The 21,930-nt window shown below is 44.9% G+C and overlaps 1 protein-coding gene across 1 annotated transcript in view; it reads right to left on the bottom strand.

Annotated features, from left to right (window-relative positions):
* Window positions 1-21,930, bottom strand: part of ABCA12 (ATP binding cassette subfamily A member 12) — a 79,413-nt gene that overhangs the window by 51,959 nt on the left and 5,524 nt on the right. Inside the window, 8 exon segments of the mRNA XM_042035231.1 lie at window positions 1-1,392; window positions 1,521-1,617; window positions 2,705-2,817; window positions 5,770-5,948; window positions 6,794-6,979; window positions 7,712-7,821; window positions 8,850-8,938; window positions 11,178-11,325. The exon segment at window positions 1-1,392 is cut by the window's left edge and continues 12 nt beyond it. Of these exon segments, the coding sequence (XP_041891165.1) occupies window positions 1-1,392; window positions 1,521-1,617; window positions 2,705-2,817; window positions 5,770-5,948; window positions 6,794-6,979; window positions 7,712-7,821; window positions 8,850-8,938; window positions 11,178-11,325 (2,314 nt within the window).

Genomic DNA, 21,930 nt, shown 5'->3' with positions numbered 1-21,930 from the left:
CCCAAGGAATCCAAGAGGGGCTTGCAGGGGCTCCTGGCTGAGGACTCTCTCAGAGTGGCATTTTCAAACAGCACCTCAAGGGCTACGTGGAGCACACCCTCAAAGGAGCAATTCTGGAGTGTCCTATAGCCATTGCTGCTGTTCTCAAGGAAAGGACCCAAGGCTAAATGCAGGAACTCCCAAATTTTTGCCTGTAGTGAGGTATTGTGCTGTGAGGGAGACTGGCTGAACTCCTGCAGCAGAAGATTAGTTAAATTATAGATAGGGTTAATTATGTCTTCACTGGTACCTTCACTGGCACTTGTAGAATGAAGGATTTTCATTCCTGTTCTCAGAAGTTCAGACAAGCTCTCGAAGGTTTTGTTGTCAAAATTAAAGAAAAGTTCTATAGATTTTAATTTGCTGACATTATAACGCAGCTGTAGGTCTTTTAACACGTCCAACGTCTTTTGGACAGCTTGAGTGACTTGTGAGATATTGGCTACTCCAGAGCTTTCCCCAAACTCTTTAAACACGGCTGTTATAAATTCTGACAGCTGATCCAATTCTTCACTGAGGACAGCACTTGAATTGTTGCTCAGCTTTTGCAAATGGCTGTTTAACACCTCCAAAAACTGCCCATAGGCAATGATGGCTGTGTTATTCCACTTCATGGATCTCAGTTTCTCCCCAATGCGCCAGTAGACGTTCAACTCATCCCACCAGGCCTCACCCATGGACTTCTCTACAGCCCTCATCAGCTCAAACACAGGCAGCAGGAGGTACTGATAACCTACATTTGTGCCTGTCATTCTAAAAAACATCTTCTGGAGAGCTAGGAGCTGCTCTGGGAAGTTTCTGTAGGACTCAGGCTCAAGCAGATCATCAGAAAACACAGATGGGATTTCTCGCATTCCACCCAAACGGTCTCTGAGACCTTCCAGAAGTGATGGCATGCTTGTGGAGAGCAACATTTTGAGAGCATCCTTAGTTTGCAGTGTACTAAAATTAGAATTATTTAGCAGAGCTGGATTCCAAAGCATTGTAGCTAATTTTAAAGCCCTCTGAATTTCTTTCCACTGGGTCATTGTATTGAAAATGGAAGTCCCATTAAAGTCACTCTGTAATTGCAGTGATGTGAAGTTATAGATTTCATCAATTATTTCCTTATTATATGGTTCCTTTAATTTATAATAATGATGTGGATTCATTCCCAGTTCAAGAAATGCATACAATTTCTGTAATGTTTCATTCTTCAAATTTCTGAATAGATTTAAGCTTTTTAATTCACTTCTATTCATTTTTTCCTCAAAGCCTTTTAAACGATGTAGATGCTTTTGTATGGCTTCTAAATCATCTGAATTAATGGACCTCTTGGAGTGCTTTCCACCAATCTCTGGTGACCTTATTTTTCTGGAGGGGAACAAAAAAGTGTTTTAGTGAATATGAAATCAATGTAAGTGGAAATGTAAGGTGATTTAGAGCAAAGATCGTAGATTTGAATTACACTGTTAGTAATATCCCTTTAGCTAATGTCTCACCTTAGAACTTCCTCCAATTCAGATACTAAAGTGTGATTGTCTTTCCAGTGAACAAAGGAATTACAAATAGATCTGGTCAGCCAACTGCTTTCTTTATCTACAACAAAAATGTGAAAAGTGTATTAGTAAAGATCATGTAATTTTGGAACCTGAGGAGTGCTACAATGGCAAATCTATCTGGGATAATGTGCACATACAAAGTTAGGCTCCTACCACAAGCCACAATATGCTGGTTACAAATCTGAGTGTTCTTTTGGGGTGTAACTCTTCCTGGCCTTTCGAGGGAAGTGAGGATGCTGCCTGGCATCCTAGAAATTACTCTGCATGCTGAAATCACTCAGGAACAATTCACTGCTCCTGTGATCTGGACGCTAACAGAGGTCTCCTCCTGCTTTAGGAGCACTTTGCTATCAGTAATGCAGGGTAAGGTGGCCAGATATTTATTATGGTTTCCTTCCCTTCATTTAGGGTTGCTTTTTACTGCTCACACATAAGCTCTGTCTGCAGCATCATTTATGTCTCCCACAGCCATTTACACTCATCTTGAGGTCCCCATGTGTCCAGTCCTCTCACCAGCCACTTCTCCATGTTTTCCCTACTTGCACATCTCATCTTTCTTCTTATCCACCTCAACTTCCACAATCTCCATGAAACAAGTAGAGGACAGACAGCATTACCCATCTGTCCCTTGTAGCATTTAGCTGCTGTTCCTTTCCCCTGCCTGCTCACAGATCCCCAGCTAGAGGGGGATATCCAGCACTGTCTCTGCTGGAAGGGACAGGGATTTAAAGGAAGAGCTAATTTAAGCTTGTTTTGCAGCCCAGCCCCAGCCCCTGCCTTGACACACCAAGCTGAGTTTGACAGAGCCCACAACCAGAGGCAGATTTTGACATCACCCCCCAAAAAAGCGAATCAAGGTAAAACATTACTGCTCCCCATTTCCACTGAGGCTGCAAACTCATGTTAATTCATTGTCTACTGACAAAACCAAGCTTTTTTACTTTTCCGTTTGAAATGAGGCATTTTACTCGCATTTGTAAAAAGCTGAAAGAAGAATCCATTACGCTGAGCCCTGAACTCAGCATAATGTGTGCAATCTGTATGGTTACTTACTAGCCTGCAGTTTGCCTCTCCTCAGCACCACAGGTTTTCAGCAGAGATATGACTCAATGGAGGAGTCTTACCTTGCTCCAAGCAGTTCAGGGTATGTGGAGAATCTGTAGCCCCATTCTGAACAGTTTTGAATCCATCATCACCCACAAGAGATGCAGAGACATTCTGAGCTGCCAGCACAACACTAAAGGCGGGGGGGGGGGGAAAGAAAAATGAATTGTGGTTACAGGTTTATGAGAAGAAATAGAACAAATATTCTAATAGGAAACAGCTGGAGTACAGCCTATCATTCTTAAAATGTCTGACAGACAAGACATAGCCCCTATTTTTAATTATTTGTTTGATCATGCACAGGATACAAACACCAGGGGCTTTGATGGGAAGGCCATGGCATCATATTAGCACAAACACGTGTGGCACTCACTAGGTGCACTTGTTCAGAGAGTTATGTACAATCTGCAGGCCATTTAAATTCTGCCAGCAGGTCTCAGAAAACACCCAGGTGACACACCAGCCATGTCATTCACTGCTGCGGGGGAATTTCCTCCTAAAAAAGCCAAGAACCAAGGAGACAAGGCTCCACAGAGAGCAGGGATCCCGAGGGGAAACACATCTGTGGAAGGAAGAAGCAATTACAAAAAACTGTTGCCGTTTCCAATTCTCCTTCTTTCCTCTTTTATGCTGTAATAGCTGGGCTGACAGGGAAGCAAGGAATGTTTTTCAGTCTTAGGAAGGAATAAGCTGATAATCAGGCATATTGTAGCACAGAGGAACTCATTTACAGGACTGCCTGCTCAGGTGTGCAGGTTACTGAAAACTTCACTGTGATTATTAGTCCCTTTTGCTTCTCCTGTATAAAGAGTAGCTCTTCACTGTAGGCATGGGGTCACTGAAATGCACCATCTCTCTCTCACCTGCCTGAAGTTCTGTACATAATACATAAAGAACCTGGCTGGGCTGATGTCAGTGACATGAATAAATACATACTGATCTGTGGGAACAGGCTGCTACTGAGGACAGAGCACTGGGGATCTCTTCTCTCCTAATTTAACATAACGTCTCCATGCAGGTTTCGTAGGCTTGGTGCTTGGCATTTTCATTCTGCAGATGTGCTTGTAAGAGTCTTAGAGGGGAAGAAACTCAGTTATAAGTGACATATTTAGCTGAGCAATGGCAGAGCCAAGGAGGAGGCAGGCACAGGCTGCCAAAAGAGGATGCATGTCACGCAGATCAGAAGGCAGCAAACATGGAAACAAGTGCTGTTGCTGCCCTTTTATTTCAGTCTTGCAGGACTTCTGCAGACTTTGGCTGTGGAGAAAAAGCTCAGCTATGTGCTGTCTTACAGCAACAAACAGGAACATTCGTGAAATAAGTCTGCAAAACAGGTTTTTGTGAGTAATAAAATCGGCTGCTAAGCTTTCTATAGGATTCACGACTTGGAAGTTACTGTTTCACAGTGGTGGTGTTTATCACTTGGTTAATACAGATGCCACAACGAGCAAAAGTTCTTTCTTCTATACCTTCATATTTCTACCACAAAAAAAAATTTCCATGTGCAGCACTTCTTTAGGAGTTCGGTCCTGCCTGAGTAAGAGACGTGGCCAGGCTCGCTAAGATGTGCTTTTGTAAGCATCATTAAAAGTACTATTTCTGCAATCTCTTTGCAATAACTCTTTACTCATGCATTTACAGTGCCAGATGCCAGGCATAAAAGCACTGCACAGTTCTGGTGATGAAATTCTATGTGCCTCTTTGTCGTGCCTATGACAACTTCGCCCAGTTCTGCAGCTGTAGAGCAAAGCAGAGCAGCACAGTAAATATTAATTCTCCCTGGGCACTCAAACAGGGCTGGTTCTCAGGCTGGGTTCTGGGAGCCAGTAAATGCAAACAAATGCAATAATCCTGTGACTGAAACAGCAGCATGAACAAAACGTTTCTGAATGAAATTACAATTCTTGCCACACTGCTACTGACTCCTTTAAGGATAAGGACATTACAACTTACACATGGGTCTCACAATGCAGCATGGAAAATTACCTTGATATTAAATGTATAGGTTTTTAAGTGCCTTGGCAACACACCAGCGATCAAAAGTGAGTCCCTCTAAGCCTGGGTGCAATCAAAGTGGCAAAGTTTCTACAACTTCTTTTGACATCTTTACCCAACTGCTCATGTATGCAAGATAAAAACAAAAAGCAGTCTGAAAATGCCGTTTCTTGGTGTCCTCCATGTGCTGTAACAACTGGACTATCCAGAATATTTTACAGCAGGGTCAGTCACACATCCAGAAGATGACTTGGAACAGAGTCCCTTAATCTTGAGTAATTCAAGTCTTCTGGAGATCAGGGAGAGTTTAGCCCAAGTACAGACCAGGAAAAGGATTTCAAGCCTAAGCCTGTTTTAGAAATTTCTATTGTCCTAGGTGCAAACTGCATCAAATATTTCAGCACAGTTAAATAATGCAGTTAAGCCAGCTGTGCCTTAAATATAATATATATAATAAATATCATATCATATCATATCATATATAATGGTTAACTATAACCATTGAGCAAGTGCATAACTGGCACTTTATTCTCCAAGTCAGACATGTTAAAGCCCATATGTTAGAAAACTAGGCTCCCTCTCCTTTCTGCCCTCTTGGGACCAGTCCTGAAAGATTAAACCAGCAGCAGATTAGGTAGTCAGTTTTAAAAAACAACATTATGGCTCCTCTACAAGTGCCTGAGGTGTTCCAAAGCAACTTGACCTTGGCTCTGAGCTTTTCTGGAAAGAAGCAGCCGGCTGCTTTCTTCACGAAGCCAGGAGGGCTTTTCTTCCACCAAAGGCAGTGGCTGTGACTCACCAGCTTTTTATCTGCACAAGGGCATGACAGTGCCTCTAAGCAGGCTGGGAGAAAACTCAAGAGTTTATATCAAGTTCCCATTAAAAGAATGACACAAGAGTCACTGAAAAACAACACACTGCTCACAGTCCATGGACACCTTTAGAGATGCATTAGTGTGGAGCTGCATCATTCCCCAAACAAATCACACTTTTAAGGTAACACCTTTCCCTCAAGAGGAGAGGTGATGTCCTTAGAGGCCAATACACAAACCAACTTTCGGTGCTTCTCCTGCCATTTTCTCTATTTTACCTGCTTGGATTCTGAAGGAAATCAATTATGTCTCGCAGTTGCATGTTGTCCTGGAACACATCTGGGGCCAGCAAAAGCAGGTGCCACAGGGAGGTGTCATTCTGCACTTGGGAGACGAGCCTCAGAAATGAGACCATTTCGTTGACAAAGGTCTCCTGGTACTGTGGGTTGTGCTGCACCTTAACAAATAAAAACGTATGAAATTACTTAAGAACCAGAAGAAATTGTTTAATAACCACAAGCCTTGCTGCTGGGGGGTCCTTTTTATGTTTTTCAGCTGGCACTGTACTTGCATGCAAATCTGCAAACAATACATTCAAAGGACAGGCAATAACTGAGAGTGTGACTGTGCTTTACCTTCACACCCCAGGTTGTACAATAAATTCTCTGTTCAGACAAGCCCTACGATTCACAATGTCCTGAAGAATCCAAAGACTAGGAATACAAGAAAATTAATATCAATCCTAACCCTGGCAAAGAAGAAAAAAAAAAAAAGAAGGCTTCACCTTTAAAGGATTAATTTGCTTTAATTATATTGCTTTCCAAAGACAACTACTGCTTCAATCATGAATTGTTGGATCAGATGCAGGAGTCACTGGATGAAGTTATACAGCTGAGGTAATACACAATTAAATTTATTGCCTTCCCAAGGTTTAAACATTCTTATTTACACCACATCCTCACGCTGTTCTATTGACCTGTCACTGCAGCAGGGCAAACAAAGAGGAGAAGCAAGGCCCAGGTGTGTGAGAACCCTCAGTGGCCACGAGCTGACGGCTGGATGATCCTTGGCTTTCAAGCCACGTACTCAGCTTGGAGGTCTTTGGGCTAACTGCATGCACAAGAATTAACTCAGCCTCACTGTGCCCTACTTGCACTTGGGAACAGAGATGAGCAACTCCTGCCCACGAGGGGCCATGTGGTAGCTCCCAAACACTGCCTGATGTGTGTGAACTGCTGCAGCAGTTCCCAGGGAAGGAACAACTCCCAGCTGCAGTCCCCAGGGAAGGTCCCAGGCACCCACCTGGGAGAGCTGGCTCCTGAACTCCTGGGCAAACGACTCCAGAAGTGACGAGTGGGTGAAGCAGAAGGTGTGGTGGATATTGGCTGCCATGCTCCCTCCGGTGGCACCGGGATGTGCCAGGTACCGCGACAAGACCTCACACAGCAGGGCCCTGAGATTCCCTGCAGTGGAGTGTTGGGGCTGGTTCTGAAAGAACAACAAAACATTCAGGGCAGCTGTAAAGCAACAGTGTGCTTGGGATGGTTTTAAAGGCAGTGATGAGGCTTTTTTTAAGGGATAGCAGTGACATGTGAAAAGCATTGTGGTTACAAGCACTTACACATAGGCAGAATTCTAACAGCTGAACAGTGTCACTAAATCCTCTCAAACTCCTCATATATTATACAGAGAAATGTGTGTATAAGTGTTCATAGGCCTTGACACCAAAACACAGAAAGTGTCCATTACATTGTACCAAATTTCTGTCACAAAGGAATTGATCCTGTAAATATTCGATACCTACATAATAAACACAGTGCCTCTGATGCCACTGCATGACTGTCATGGGCAAATAAATACCTGAATGTCAAAGCCTGTGACACCGTATCTTTAATTTCATAAGAAAGAAAATATACTGCAAGCACCTTAACTCACACAAGTTCTGAACAAAGTATCTTAGGGTATTGTGTGTGACTATATTTTATATTTCATAGTATTATGTCCCAAGGTTTGCCTGGTTTCTGCCTAGAGGATAAAAAACTTTCCACAAAGCTTAAAAATCCACCCACAATCACTATGTTTCCAAAATAAAGCTCATTCACATAATAGGAGAGATCCTAAAGCAATAAAAGCTGTGTGTTGGTACTTGGAGCTTCTAATTCTTTAAGTATGAGGATACATAAATGTTCACACTCAGCTACTATGCAAATACAGACTTACCTTCCCAAAACTGAGGATCCTGTTGAACGTGTTGGTGCTGGAAGTCAAGCTGGATGGTGATGAAATGTTCTGAAGGTCTTTCTCTCCATGTGATACCAAATCCCCAAATGCTGCAATAACAGTTTGAAACACTGTATTTTACTTATGTCTTTTAAAACCTCTTTGCTACATAAAACTCTTGCAGAGGACAGCTACACATGGCTTTGGGTGCACCATTGTTATTAATCTGTTTCCAAAGGTACAGCCAGTGGCATCCTGTAAGTACTTCAGGTTTTTTTCTGATACAATTACATTCTGGATGACACTGTAACTTGTTACATGGGGCCACGACCTATCATTTTTAATTTTTTTTTTTTAATAAAACGTAGAACTGAGATCCTTGCTGAGCATCAACATGAGTCAGTAGCTCCCATAACTGTTCATTGATTTACTTTCCCCCCCCCACGCCTCTGCACTTGGTCCCTTTTGCATTCAGCCTTTTTCTGTCTGTGCACCACAGAGGGTGCTGGCAGGAATGCTAATTGGAACAGTGAATGGCTGGAGCAGAACAGGCAAATGCAAATCTGTAATCATTCACTTCATCGTGAGCTCCCTGCAGAAAGGACTATCCATCATGATGGCTTGCAGATTGTATCAGCCATTACCATCAATAAATAATAATTGTAATGATTTCATGGTAACTTTCAGTCTGAAAGTTCCTTCAGGAAAGAGAATCACATCAGAGGAGAACATCACCAACAATAAATATCCACTCTGGCACAGAAGACAACTTATTTGCTGGATAACCGTGGATAAAAACACACTTGAAAAGAAATCATAAGCTGTTTATGGAGAATTTGTGGGCAGTAAAAGGGCAATATTCCACAAATAGCCAGGTCTCTAATTAATGTCCAATCAATCTGTGATCTTGCATTGCTCCTGTGAAGCACAACCTTTTAATCCTGGTTCCTTGGCCAAATTCCAAAGTCTTTTCTACAGACAGTTACTTGTACTTGTTCCCAAGAATTTACACTAATGTCGTGGCCATGGCCACGTGCCTCTATGAAACACATGAATCATTTCAGCAGTGCTCTAAGAATTGCAGCTCTGTCCAGAGAGTTTCAAAAGGTCAGCGTTCCCAGAGCAGCGAGTAACCTACCCAGTGAAGCATTCCTGCTTTCCGGACCCTCCACACTCCATGATGATGGCTGCCTGTCCTTGGCTACACTGGATGAGCTCCTGTGCTTGCTGGGGGAAAGAAGAATGAAAGAGACACCTGTAACAACTCCCAGAATTTCTTATAATTAACTTATGCTTTACTGCCTTAACTCAGAATGTGTCTATGGCCGGATTTCATGGCAGGTGTGTTGAAATCTGGGTTATGCAAAAGCCTGGTTCCTTCTGGAGGCCTGGCACGTATCTTGGGGAAGCAAAAGTACAGAACCATGGCTACAAAGTACATGGCCTTACCAAGAAATCCTTCCAGGCAACAGGACCTGTTCATCCTTCCCAAACATTTCACTACAGGAGAAAAGGGTGGAAGAAGTCGTTGCTGAGCTTGGCTTTTGGACTTCCCTTTTATTAAGGGAAATTTCAAGTAACACCTTGCACACTTTGGTAAATGCCTCTAAGGAAAAGAATCAAAGGTGAGAACCTCACCCATTTTCTCTGCTGACCACTGGTTATACACAGTTTTAGGGAAAGTTATAAAACAGCTTAACAAGAGCTTCAGTAAGTCGCACAATGGGAGAGGAGAAAAACAGCCTCGACTAGCTGAGTATTACAAAATAATCTATCCAGGTAGTGAAGGGCCACAGCTCAAACACTTTGTGACAAACTCACCCATGGGGATCCTGCTCCTATTCATCTGGAGCCTTCCCCTTCCCAAGGAATCTTTTCCTGAGGTTTTAGACTCTGCTCTCTCCTGCTAGTTTTGCTGTGGCTACTTAACAGTAGGTGTTTTCCCTTGTAAGGCTGACACTGACCATACAAGGGTAGGTATGGCCACATATCTATAATGATACTTCACACAGACAACTTTGAGCATCAAGAGTGGTCAAGATGCCTGTTAATGACTCACACTCTTGATCTAAAATTTGGCCAAATTCTTTGATTTTCATTTGGCAGGAAAAACCACTTATTTCCTAAACAGCTTTTCAGAAACAAAAAACAGAAAGCAAGAAGGATGTGTAGCTACTGAAACCCATGGAAGACCTCCAGCTTTGGCACTAGAAGCTCCCATTTCTTCATTTCAATACCCCAAATGAACCATTGTTTAACATGCCCAGGGAAAATCAATGACACTGAGGAAAGGAGCTGTGAATCCAGGCATCCAGTCTCCATGTGGCTTTGCCTTCCCTCCTCTCTTCTGCTGCATGACCTTGAATTTGATTAGGATTCACCTTGTGCAACTTCAGTTGCCCACATCCTCAGTCATCCTTCCCACCCATGGAGAGATTCTGACTTGGCCTAGGAAATTACACTCTCTCTGCACTAAGGAGGATCCTTAAGGAGCCACCAACCCCAGGATGCCCCATCCTGCCTGATGTGCTCTCTGGTGAGGCCCATTTTAGCTCTTCAGACGCTCAAGCTCTGGCCAAGAGGGATTTTCAGGCTCTGACACAACCACTATGGAGCAGCCTCTCACCTGAGAGCAAAGACAAGCAACAAGGGCCATTGTGAGATGCCCAGATTTTCAGCTCTCCATGAACCAGCCAGGCCTCAGCATGGCATGTTCCCTGGGGGTGTGTCAGAACTGGGCAGCTGAGACACAGAAACCACCCTGGCTGGCATGCCTCAAAGCAAATGCTACTTGGCTTCAATTGGAACATCAAGAAATTGAAATGCTCCTGCTGAACATTTCCATTTCAGCAAACTGACATTCCAACAAAACGTGCCCAGCCAGCTCCACACTGCAAATCTCTGTGCTTTTGTGGGAAAAAAATTGTTTCTCCCTTTTCATGTGTTTCCCAACACATCTGACGGCCTCCAGAGAGGACACCTGTTCTGGCTGGCACCTGGAGGGCCTGCTCAAAGAGCAGTTGCTCCAGAACTAACATCCAGACTTCCAGCCAAAGCATCCTGAACTGATCCCTCCCAGTGGCAGATCAGCATTCTGGGCTGCTCTGGGGGCAAGCCTTATCACTGACCTGACCCACAGTCATGCAAAAAAAAAGTTCCTTTGCTTTGATCTGGGTGAGCTGAAGAGCTTTCTCAGGGAGCAAAATTCTCTTCAGCAGAAGATTCAAGCCTGAATCAGTGGACACTTTCCTGAGAGCTTTCCCTAAGGTGATTATTTCTGAAGTGTCCATGTTGCAGCTGATATTCTCTTTTCTAAGTGTCAGATATCTGTTAGAACAGGTAGTTGAGGTGTATCTGTCATGGACAAACTTGTACGTACATGCAGACATGCATGGATGCTCCCTCCCCCTCAAAACAGGCTTTGTTTTACAGTTCCTAACACCTGGAAATATTCAGATTCCCTTACAGTCTGAGGGATGAGATGTCATTGAGTCTTGGCAGCAGATCTTCTGGTGTGTATGGTGTGCCCTTACACCTGGCATCGGAATCACACAGCACTGTTTGCAGGAATGGGAAGAAGCCTGCGCTGGGAAGGTTTCGGGGTGCAAGATAACCTGGAGGAAGAAAGAGAGAGAAAATGCCATTATGATGATGAGGACACGCACTTTTTGGCCATATGTTTCTGTCAGGATGTGCTATTTTCCCTTCCTAAACGACAGGACAGATTCTCAGTTTCACTGAGGCTCCTTTCACTGACTCTACCCAGGCAGTGTCATCTGCCAAATCCCACTATAAGCACCTCCACAACACTGACAAAGCAATCACAGGCTATTTAATCATAGAATGATAGAATGGTTTGGCTTGGAAGAAACCTTGAAGGTTGTCCAGTTCCAACGTGCCTGCCATGGGCAGGGACACCTTCCACTAGACCCAGTTGTTCAGGGTCCCAGTTAATAGGAAGAAGAGCCAAGCTATTTGTTCATAGGATACCTGTCAGTCCTGAAGCAACTGCAGATTTCCCCCCTCCACTCCACGATCCAAGAACAGGCAAGAAATGACAAAAAAAAAAAAACCCTTAGATTAAGATATCCTAATTCTGTCTTTAAAAAGTGAAGTAAAATAAAAGCAGGCACATGGCCAGAGTAACTTGAAGCACCCATGAGAATGTGTTCTCGAACACTTGGACTGGCTTCTATGCAACACCACAATCTCTATTTCCAAGCCAGGCTGTTAAAACAGGGCTTTGTCTCAGCTTTTACCACAGGAAGGGGCAGAGGATCCAGGACCAACAAACATCCTTTGCCTTTTGTGCAGAGCTGCCCTGGGAAGGCAGAGGAGGAATCCATCACCACCGCCCAGCTCAGAGCAGCCCCAGCACCATCTGCCTGGTGACCTGGGATACTGGCAGCCAGTGCTGAGGGATGAGCTCTGTGTCCCTGTCTCCCGTTTCTCCAGACACAGAGTGGACCTGAGCAATGAGACACTCGAGTGTTTTATGTGCCACTTGCCCCGTGCTGCTCGCTGCCAGCCCGCAGAGTTCACGGCTGCTCTTCCTCTTGGAGACAAACGCTCCCATAAATCTTCAAACTCTTTTGCTGGATCACAGCAACATATTATTTAAAATAATCATTTGGAAAATTACCTGGCAAAGGACATTGCTATTATTTCTGCTATGGAAAGGAGCCAGATTTGCTAAAGGCCTGCAGGCAGGCTTGTGGTAATTGATCACCTTGCTCTTTTAGTCTTCAAAGATGCCCTGTGACTCTCACCCAGGCACAGCTTTATCTCTTACCCCTTCACCAAGGACACGGTGCTACATTTGTACAACATTTATTCATTAGAGCAGTGCTCAAACCCCAGATGCTCCCAGAGGCCTTGGCAGGAGTAGATGGAGTCCATGGCTGTTGGTCTCCTGGATGGAGACTGGATTTTCCTGAGCTTTCCTCAGCACATGAACACAAGAGCTCATGGTTTAGCACAGGAGCTCCCACTGAGCAAGACAGCAAGTGGCACAGAGGCCTCTGAGACCTGCAGAGGTACAGGTACCCACTTTGATGGTGGTGTGATTCTCTTCTACACCTCAGTGGAGAGTTAGGTGTACAAGAGAAAATTAGAGGACACGGATGCTGCCAGAGGAGAAGGCTACCTGCCATGGGAAGCTCCCCCAACACTCCCCGCATCCCTCAAGTCACCTCAGGAGTTACACCCTTCCCTCCCTCATTCCCTCAGGAGTTACACAGCTGGCTGAACCAGCTCCTGGTAACCACAGAGCACCAAGGGCAGTAAAAGAGCTCTCTTATCCCTACAGGCAGAACTTCTGGTGTTGGGGCCACAGGACCAAGCATCCACCACTCTAAACGTGTTGCAGGGTAATTTACCTGGTAGCCATGAGGGAAGCTTTAGAGCAGGACACTTTAATCTGGAAGCACCCTTGTGTGAATATCCCTGCCATGTCTGCGGTGTTTGCCCTATGGGATCACCAATTACAACCCTGCACACACGGACATTTTCCTCGCATCTTCCTTCTGATCTCCCACATCCTCATTCCCATGCAGGGCATTGACCTGCACACCAATTCAAAAATGCACACTACAGACCTCACTGGATTGGTGTCCCTACCAGAATGAAGCGTCAAAGACGTGGGAAGCCATGAGACCTGGGAGGGAGGGCATAGCCACAATGATCTGTAGGAGCTGGGAGGGAAACAGCTCCACCCTTCACTGCCCTCCACATCTACCAACGACCACCAGGGCCAGGAGATAAGCTCATGTCTCTTAGTAGACCAGGAGCAGCTAAAGCTGTGTAACTCCTCAGGGAAAGGCTGAACAGGGAACACAAAGATGGGTCTGGGGAGCACTGGTCTTCTCCAGAGACAGTTTACAGAGGTGATTAACCAAAGAGATCCTGATGAATCCAGAGCAGAGGAAGACTCTTCCTTGAGGTACAAACAGCAATAACAAATGTTAGAATTGGACTCAAAGGTGGCACACTTTGAACTAAGTGGGCAATTAAACAATCAGCTGCTCTTCACAAGCAAGGTGTTCAGCGTAAGAGCACAGTGATGGTATCGGCTCTTTCTTTTCTTTTGAAACAGCAGCCTCAAATATAAAGAGCCAGGAACTTGTGACCTGAAGTTTGGAAGTGCTGCCACTTGTGGTGGTGGCACAATGCCTGTGAAGAGCTCGTTGGCCCATGAGGTTGAGGCACTCAGGGAGGCTCTGCCAGCTCGCAGCAGATGCTGAGCAGTTTGCTGGTGGCTGGATGCAGCCATGGGGCCTGATCCATCCCTGAGTTACTGCAGGCATGAGCCAGTGTTACCCCACGATGCTCCTGGCACAGGGGCAGTGGCAGTGCCAGGGAGGACTCTTCTGGAAGAGGCCTGGGCTCAGACAGCAGTTAGAGAATTAAGGAAGCTTTTTGAGAAAGACCATGACACAGAAAATTCCAAAATGTCTGGGCCAGATTTCCACGTGGTGTGAGTTAGACCCATGCTGGTTCTCAGCCCTACATCCTGCAAAGGAAGGAATTTACTGATGCCAAGGCGAGTCGTGAGATCAATGCCCTCCCTGCTCCATCCTCCCTCCCTCCATCCCCTTGCTCGTGGTGAGGAGACGTGACCCCACAGAGCCACACGGGCGGTCCTGCCCACACCAACAAATTCCCTGCTGGCCCTGGAACCACTGCCTGGATGGCCAGGGAGGAAGCAGCTTCAGGAGACCTCCGTAACTACCTGTCCCTGCCCTGGCTGAGGTTTATCCAGCACGCCAGTGACATCAGTACACAGTGTAAGCACCAGCTAGGAAATGTGACAGAAGGAGAGTTGTACCTGCTCTGCAAATTTTAAAGGACAGCCCTCCCATGGCAATAGTTTCCCAATCTGAAGTGTAACACCCCCACTGGAGACTTTTGCAGTATTTCTACTGTTGGGAATCCCTTAGTCTTCCACAGGCAGCTCCTTCTCCCACTCAAATCTATGGCAATGCCATATCCCAGCCCCAAATTTATGATTCCACATCCCACAACAGAACAGATCCACAACACATGACAACTTTTTTTCAATCTCCCCACTGCCTTTAGCTTTAAACCTCTTAACTTGCTAAAACTACAGTTTCCCTTGGGGGATTTTACTGCGGAGCCTGTGAGTCAAGGGGGAGAGATCACTGCACCCACTGCTGCCACATGTCTGAGCTGAGAGGTCACCCTCTCACACTTCTGGTCAAATTGACACCTCTGCAATCAAAATCCAAGCCCAGATCTGTATCCTGTTAGTAAAGACTGACTTTGGGTCTGCCAGCAGCAGAATCTCAAGCCCAGAGGCTTTTACTGTGCCTTCTCACAGAGAGCTTTGATTTCCTATCCCTACTAAAAGCTGGGCTCCAAAACTGAAGGAAAGACAGGCATCCCAAAGGGCAGAGGAGGCCAAAGGCTTGGTGCTGCATGGGCTGGTTCTCCCTGTTCAGTAGCATCTAACCAGGCCAGCCACATCTCCAAGAGCTGGAAAGAAACAAGGCATGCAGAGCAGTAATAATAAACATAAGATACCAATTAATGCTCGCATGCCACTGGAAATTCTGGCATTTCCCCATCTGCTCTCATCCAGAATAAAAACAAAGAAAATTAATTTATCCTATTTTTCTGAATGTTGTAAATTCCAGCACACTTCCCTTCAACATGAGCAAAACCATTTTGTTTTCTTCAGGTAAAGGTGCTTGGTATAATAACAATGAGAAATGTCAGGGTGGTTCTAAATGTCATACAAGAGGGATGAAAATTACTATTTCACTATGGTCTGTAAGATTAATTGAAATTGACCCAAATGTTTAAACCTAAATAGACCATGTTTCATGTTGCCACATTGATTTTGGTGCTTCCATTGCACTGAGGTTTCTGGCATTTGCATTATAGCTGAGCCCAGCCATTTATCTGATCCAGCCAGGAATCCAGCAGATCAGAGGCACAGCACCATGAACACAGCAGCCCCCAGCCGAGTTTTTCTGGTTTCTATCCACCCCTAGCTTAGGGTCATATCACCACCACTCTCCTTGGGCATGAAAAAATTCTCTTGCCTTCAGAATTCACACACTCTGGCATTTCATATGCTCTAAGTCCTTCCAAATTCCTCCCACAGTTCATAAAAAATCCATACAAACCTCAGCTCTCCTACTGGAGAATTAGAGGCATTAATGAGCAAATGGCTTCATCAGGAAGTATTGTGTTTAATTGAAAATGCATTCAATCTTTGCCAAATCATATGAGGGGACATCATAGCTGGGACTTTTCAGCTAGGGAAAAGATGGGTAAAATGTGGTTTGATAAAGAAATAAATAAAGTCAGGAATCAGTGATTAAAAGGGTGAGAAAATGATCCCCCCTCACAACACGGGCACAGCAGAACACAGCGAGATCAGGAGGTAAATGGCAAACAGGACCGAAAATACCTTTTTGCAACAAATATCAAAATGTTGTGAAACTTACTGCCATGGGATAGAGACACTGATTTCAAAAGAATTAGACAAATTCACAAAAACGGATTTGTCAGTGGCTACTAAATATGATTACTTGGATTAAACCCCTTCAGCTTCTGGCTGAAGAAACCTTAAACCTTCCAGGACTTTCGTAGCGGAGGGAACACTCTGTGCTCTGTGTTCCTACACACTCTCTTCAAATCATCCTTGAGCAGTGGGGGTCTAACCCACAGCAGCAAAAGACCCCAAACTGTTTATCAGCTGTGATCCATATTTATCTCAAGAGTCACCAAAACTTCTGGTGAGAATATTTCCTGCTCTGGTGACCTCCTCCCAACTTTCCATGGCAAATGTCTGGCTGTGTTTGTGTACACACAACCTTCTCGCCTCCCTTCTAGTCTTCCTCATTGTCACACAGCACCACTTTAAACTTTATTCCTCTGCTTTTTCAACAGTCAAAAAGACAAAAGTGCCTGTTTCATGACATGACAAAGATCCTGTTTCCCTCCAACCACATGCAACTGCTCGTTTCCAGCTTTGTTCACACCTATTTATCAGCAACAACTTCAGCTGCCTGGGTTTTTTTGTGGAAAGCTTTATGCTAACGCTGGGACTTTGAACCTCTCTCCAAAAATTAAACCAAATCATCAAATCTATGGGATGAGATTCATTTTTAAGCAGGGTACTTTTTACACGTGAATACCCAGCTGGCTTATGCCTTACCTATTAAAAGAGAATATTTAATTGCCATGGCACTTCTATTGCTGTGACATTTCAGTGCAATTTTCTTTTTCTAATATCTAATCTGGCCCCTCCCCTGGCGCAATCTAAGGATGTTTCATCTTTTCACTTGAGACATTGCAGAACAGACTGATCCCCACCTCACTACAGCCTCCTTTTCCATCTCCTGTTTTTTGAAATGAAAGCTCAGCAGGACCCCAGATAACTCCACTCAACCCTCCCCCAGGACACACATGGTGCCTGGGTAAGATTCAAAACCCCGCATTTTTTTATCTTTACAGCAACAGGATCCTTTTTTTCTCATGATGTCCTCAGCTGCCTGCCTACGACAGTGCAATCAAAGCAGCAGACAACTTACAGCCAGGCTCCTCCCTCCCTCGGTGGCCTCCACGGAGGAAATATTTCATTTCATTGCCTAATTCTTCCCCCAAGCACTTCAGGCTCTGCAATAAGACCAGCCCAGAGCAGACAGCATCTACTTCCACGCTTATTAAGACTGGGCAAGCTGGTTTTGCTCGCCCACAGACCTTCCACTTCCACCTCCTTATTTAATAAATTAAAAATCAGCACTTGGATCTGATTGCAACAGGTTCATGGACTGATCAGGGAGAACATAAAGAGCAGAGAGCATAAAAATCACAAAGGAGCCAAAGAGCAGCAGGTGTAAAGGGAGGAGAAAGAATCCCCAAACCAAAGACAAGAACAAAGGAGGGGAGGTGGAACCTGGAACCCTTCAAAGAGGTATTGCAAACTCAGTCAAGGTGGGGAAATGACAGCTGCTGTCTGCACCACGGGGCAGAGCTGAGGAGGTTGGCAGTGCTAGGAAGGGATGCTCCACTGCCTGAAGCACAAACACACCAGGAGAAAGCAGGAACTGCAAACAAGCCCTTTTCCTACAGGGCTTTTTAAAAGCAGTATTTAATGCAGACAAGGCTAACCTGGTCTTGTAACGCAGCCAGCTTGCTCTTGTCTGTATGAGCAGCAGGGGACTACACAAACAGGACCTAAGAAGAGAGTCAGGACACTGCCCAGCAAGAAGCTGGAACCTAAAAGCTTAAATCCATATCTAGACTCTTGAAAAAATACCTGCACAGAAACTGTGTTTACCCAACCACCATCTTTCAATGCTGAGTGCCTCCAGAGCCCAGGTTTAGATTCTTTAAACAAAAGTGACCTCTTTTCCAGAAACACAGGCACCAACAACTAATAATTTCAGTCTAAGCCAAACTGCTCAGCACCTTTGGAAAAATACTTCTGCCCTTTTAGATCCCAGCACCTGGATTGAGATGTTTCAGGAAGTCAATTAGAATTAAGTGACCGCCCCAAGGCCCTGCTTGAATGGGGAAGGAAAAAACACAGCGGTAAGTCAGGAGTTCCCATCTCCAACTCTGAACATCCTTCAGTCACACCCCAGAAGGTGGAAGAGTCTGTGGAAAGAAAAGGAAGTGTGGAGATTTATGACAAGGGAGGCGTTACAAACATCACAGTTCTCTCTTTAGGCAACTGGTCTCCAAGCTAAGGGGAAGACAAGAAACTGTATGGCTGGGCACTGCTTCTACATGCAAGGAGATCAATGCGTATGACTGTTCCAGCAAATGTGGGGTTAATTAATACAATCCATACCCCCTTCAGCTTTATTTTAATGGAACAGAGGGTTATATGGCAGTCTGCTCCCTGGCACAACAGCATGAAACAAAACAAAGGTCATGCCAAAGCCAGAGACCTGATGAGGCATTTTGCTAATCACTGCAGATGAGCACAGACAAAAATCTGATGTGTAGAGAAAGGAGGACAATGAAGCAATGTAAAGGAACACAAGCAGTGGGGCTGCTCCACCACAGGCAAGTGGTGAAGGAGAGCCTGAAGTCTGATGTGTGCTTGTCTGTGTGCAGAATAGGCTGAACCCTGGGGGTGGATTATGACTTGCATAAATACCCATGACATCCAAATGAATGGAGTGGCCTGTGCAGCTGAGCCATCATCCCAACTCCCTGTAATTAGCATGGGAACCTATTAATTTTTCCACATTACTGGGAAAAGAGATGAGTATAGGTCCCTCCAACTATGAGGCAAATTCCTATAAAGTACAGCATATTTTCAGGGTTTTCTCACCTCCAGGTGAGATACCTTCTAAGGCATCAGAGATCTCTGTTCAGGGGCTCATACGGATTTTTCCGGCCAATTGTGGAGCTGTTCAAATCCTAGCTACCCATCACAGTAAGACTGAATGAGATGTAGCTCAGATAGAGCTCCTATCCTGGGCCTTCCTTCTCCCAGGAGCACTGGAGCCAAGAATGAGAGCAGGGTATCTGTTCCTACGTAGTGTTGTGCCACACAGCTCTGGCTCTAAGCTAGACCCAAACAGCTGTGCTGCTACTGGCCAGCAGCCTACTGCCCAATTCTGATGATATTCCCCCAGAATATCGGCTGCAAAGAGCAGCCTCGTGGAGGACTCTGCTGCTGAGTCTCTGACAGACATCTCTGAGTGGATGCAATGCCCCCTTGCAGGCATCTCCACAACGCTGGGGAAATCTGGGTGGAAATTCTGGGCAGAGCTGAAGGGTAGAAAGTGCTCCACTGCGAATCCACCAGATTCCCTGGCAGAATGTGGTGGATTTAAGACCAGACCCGAGAGCACAGCTTCTGTCCATGAAGAAGAACTGTCTGTGAATGAGGCGTGGGTTGCACAGCCCAGCTGTCCCTGGGAGTGCCGCAGGAGTACACCCGGGGTCTAACAGAGTGAGGTTTGTCCCACACCTTCCCCACAGCCCAGCTGAGCAGGGCTTCTGAGCGAGTGGAGGACTGACCACACCCAGCAGAGCTCCGACCGGGAATACTGATGAGGTCGGACTGACAGCAGGGGAGAGGAGGCCAGCAGGAGAGGAAGAAAGCGGGCGGGGAGGGTGTGACAGGGTGTGACAGGGCTCGTTAAAGCAAGGAGCGTAATTGGGCTCCTCTGCAGACTGAGTGGGCTGAGCCCTGAGGGACAGATTGTATCTCGTACACAATTCCCATACCTTGCTAAAACCTGTAGGATAGAAAGGGACTTCTGTCCCTACTGTAGAAAAAGGTGATATAGGCACAAAAGTCTGGATGATACCATCAAACCCAGGGGCTTTCACCTGCAGGCTTCTAGTCCAGAGCTTCCTGTTCCACACATACACATCCCAATGCCTCCTAGTAAAGACCAAGGCTGAAATAAAAAGGTCAGAAGTCACAACTGCAATGTGAATGGTAAATTGTGCGGGGATTTTGTTTGTAAGACTCTGGGATCATCACAGAAACTGGATATGCAGTGAAATCTCTTTTTCATTTCTCCTGACAACAATCTCTGCTGACCTGGAAACGCATCATCAAACAGAATCCCTGAATAAAGAAGAGATACGGGGTTTTTTTACCTCTTAGATACAAGATGCTTTAGTTGTGAAGAAAATTATTTATCAGATTTCAGCTCCCTGTTTTCCTCAGTTCTTGGTTCTCCTGTGAGCATCTCTTGAGTGGTGACATTTATTTGGCATGTCATTTCCCTCTGAAGCTCAGCCTGGCACAAGCTCCCTTTGCATTAAGTGCTACACAATGTAATTCAGCACAAGCAACTTGCTCCTGCAGGAAACCCTTGCCATTTGTTCACTCTTGACTGATATTTGCCAGGTAATTTCTCCACATAATCCTCCATCTACTGAATGTGTATTAGCTGCCCTTCAGAAGAAATTACTGTCTCGAATTGGAGCTGTTTTAATTGGAAAAAAAAAAAAAAGGATTTCATGATATTTCTGTGGCCCTGAATACAAGAGATAAGCTTACGGAGTGGGATTTTCTGTGGGGTTATCTCTAAGGCTCCAAACCTCAGCATCTGCGTAGCTTGTTCCATCTCTGTGCCATTGATTCTGTGCTTCCTGACTTTTGTCTACCTGCAATAATCTCTTGACAGCAGAACTGGAAACAGCTTCTTGTCACTACTTAACGATTCTGTCTTAAGGCAGGCACTGGAACTCAGCATAAGGTGAATTTTATGAATAAAATGAATAAAATTCCCTCCTGTAACAGTCTTCCTAGATGTGTCCACCCCTGCTTGCTTTTCTGTCAAAAAGGAAAGTTCCCAAGTGATTTATCTTTTGCTTGTCAAGCAAAAAGTTTGATACATTTTTTCCAGTTGTCACCAAAAAAAAAAAAAAAGGAAAAAAGTAATTGTCAAGCAACTGTTCTTATTTAACTAGAACAGCAGCAGAGACTGGGTGTAAGATGCTCTGGTTAACAGCCTTCTCTATCCCCTCGGGATTCTTAGATGGTCTCTGAACATCTGTATCACAAGAATACACCAAACCCATTATTTTCCAGCAAAAAAGCCTCTCTTGCAATAGAGAGTTCCTATCATCCACTTCTAAGAGAGACAGATGCCTACTCCCATACTTACTGAGAATTGTACTAAAATAAAATTAATCTGCAGAAGGAAAGGGAACTCATCCAAAGATACTGCCCCATCTTCCCCTTTCCTGCAAAGCACAAGTGATGGAGCTACTTGCAGTTCCTAAGATTATTCCTGTTAATTCATTAAGGCAGAGATGTGATCATCCAGAGGAAAAATGCTCCAAATAAATACAGATTCAAACTACTAACTGTGACAAATAAAAGAATAAATATTTCCCCATCCAGATGGCTCTCCTGACATCCAACTTATGTGATTTATGGGGCACAGGAAGTACAACTGCTGGGGCAACGTGGGAGGTTTGCCATTTCCACACTTGGCAAAATCCAGGGTTTTCACAAAGTACGTGTCCTGTCTTGCCTGCTCCAACTGGTTCAAGGGAATTTGGGAGAACCTGGAATATACAACATGCCTAAAGAGGTCTTTTGCTGATGGCAGATGGGCTTGGGGCTAAAAAATGATCCCAACACATCAAGAATGTCCTTTTCCATTACAGAATTCCTACAATACTTTCAGGAAGTACTTGCTCTGGCTCTCCATCCCTGCCTACAGAAGGAGGCACACAAAGCTTCACTGGGATTAGGCTGT

The sequence above is a fragment of the Corvus kubaryi genome, unplaced genomic scaffold (assembly GCF_017639235.1).
Source record: "Corvus kubaryi isolate FWS band 111438036 unplaced genomic scaffold, C.kubaryi_AGA036_p1.0 37383, whole genome shotgun sequence".
NCBI classification, from domain to species: Eukaryota; Metazoa; Chordata; class Aves; order Passeriformes; family Corvidae; genus Corvus; species Corvus kubaryi.
Note: the sequence above shows the minus strand (reverse complement) of the source record. Positions and strands in the feature narration are given on the sequence as shown.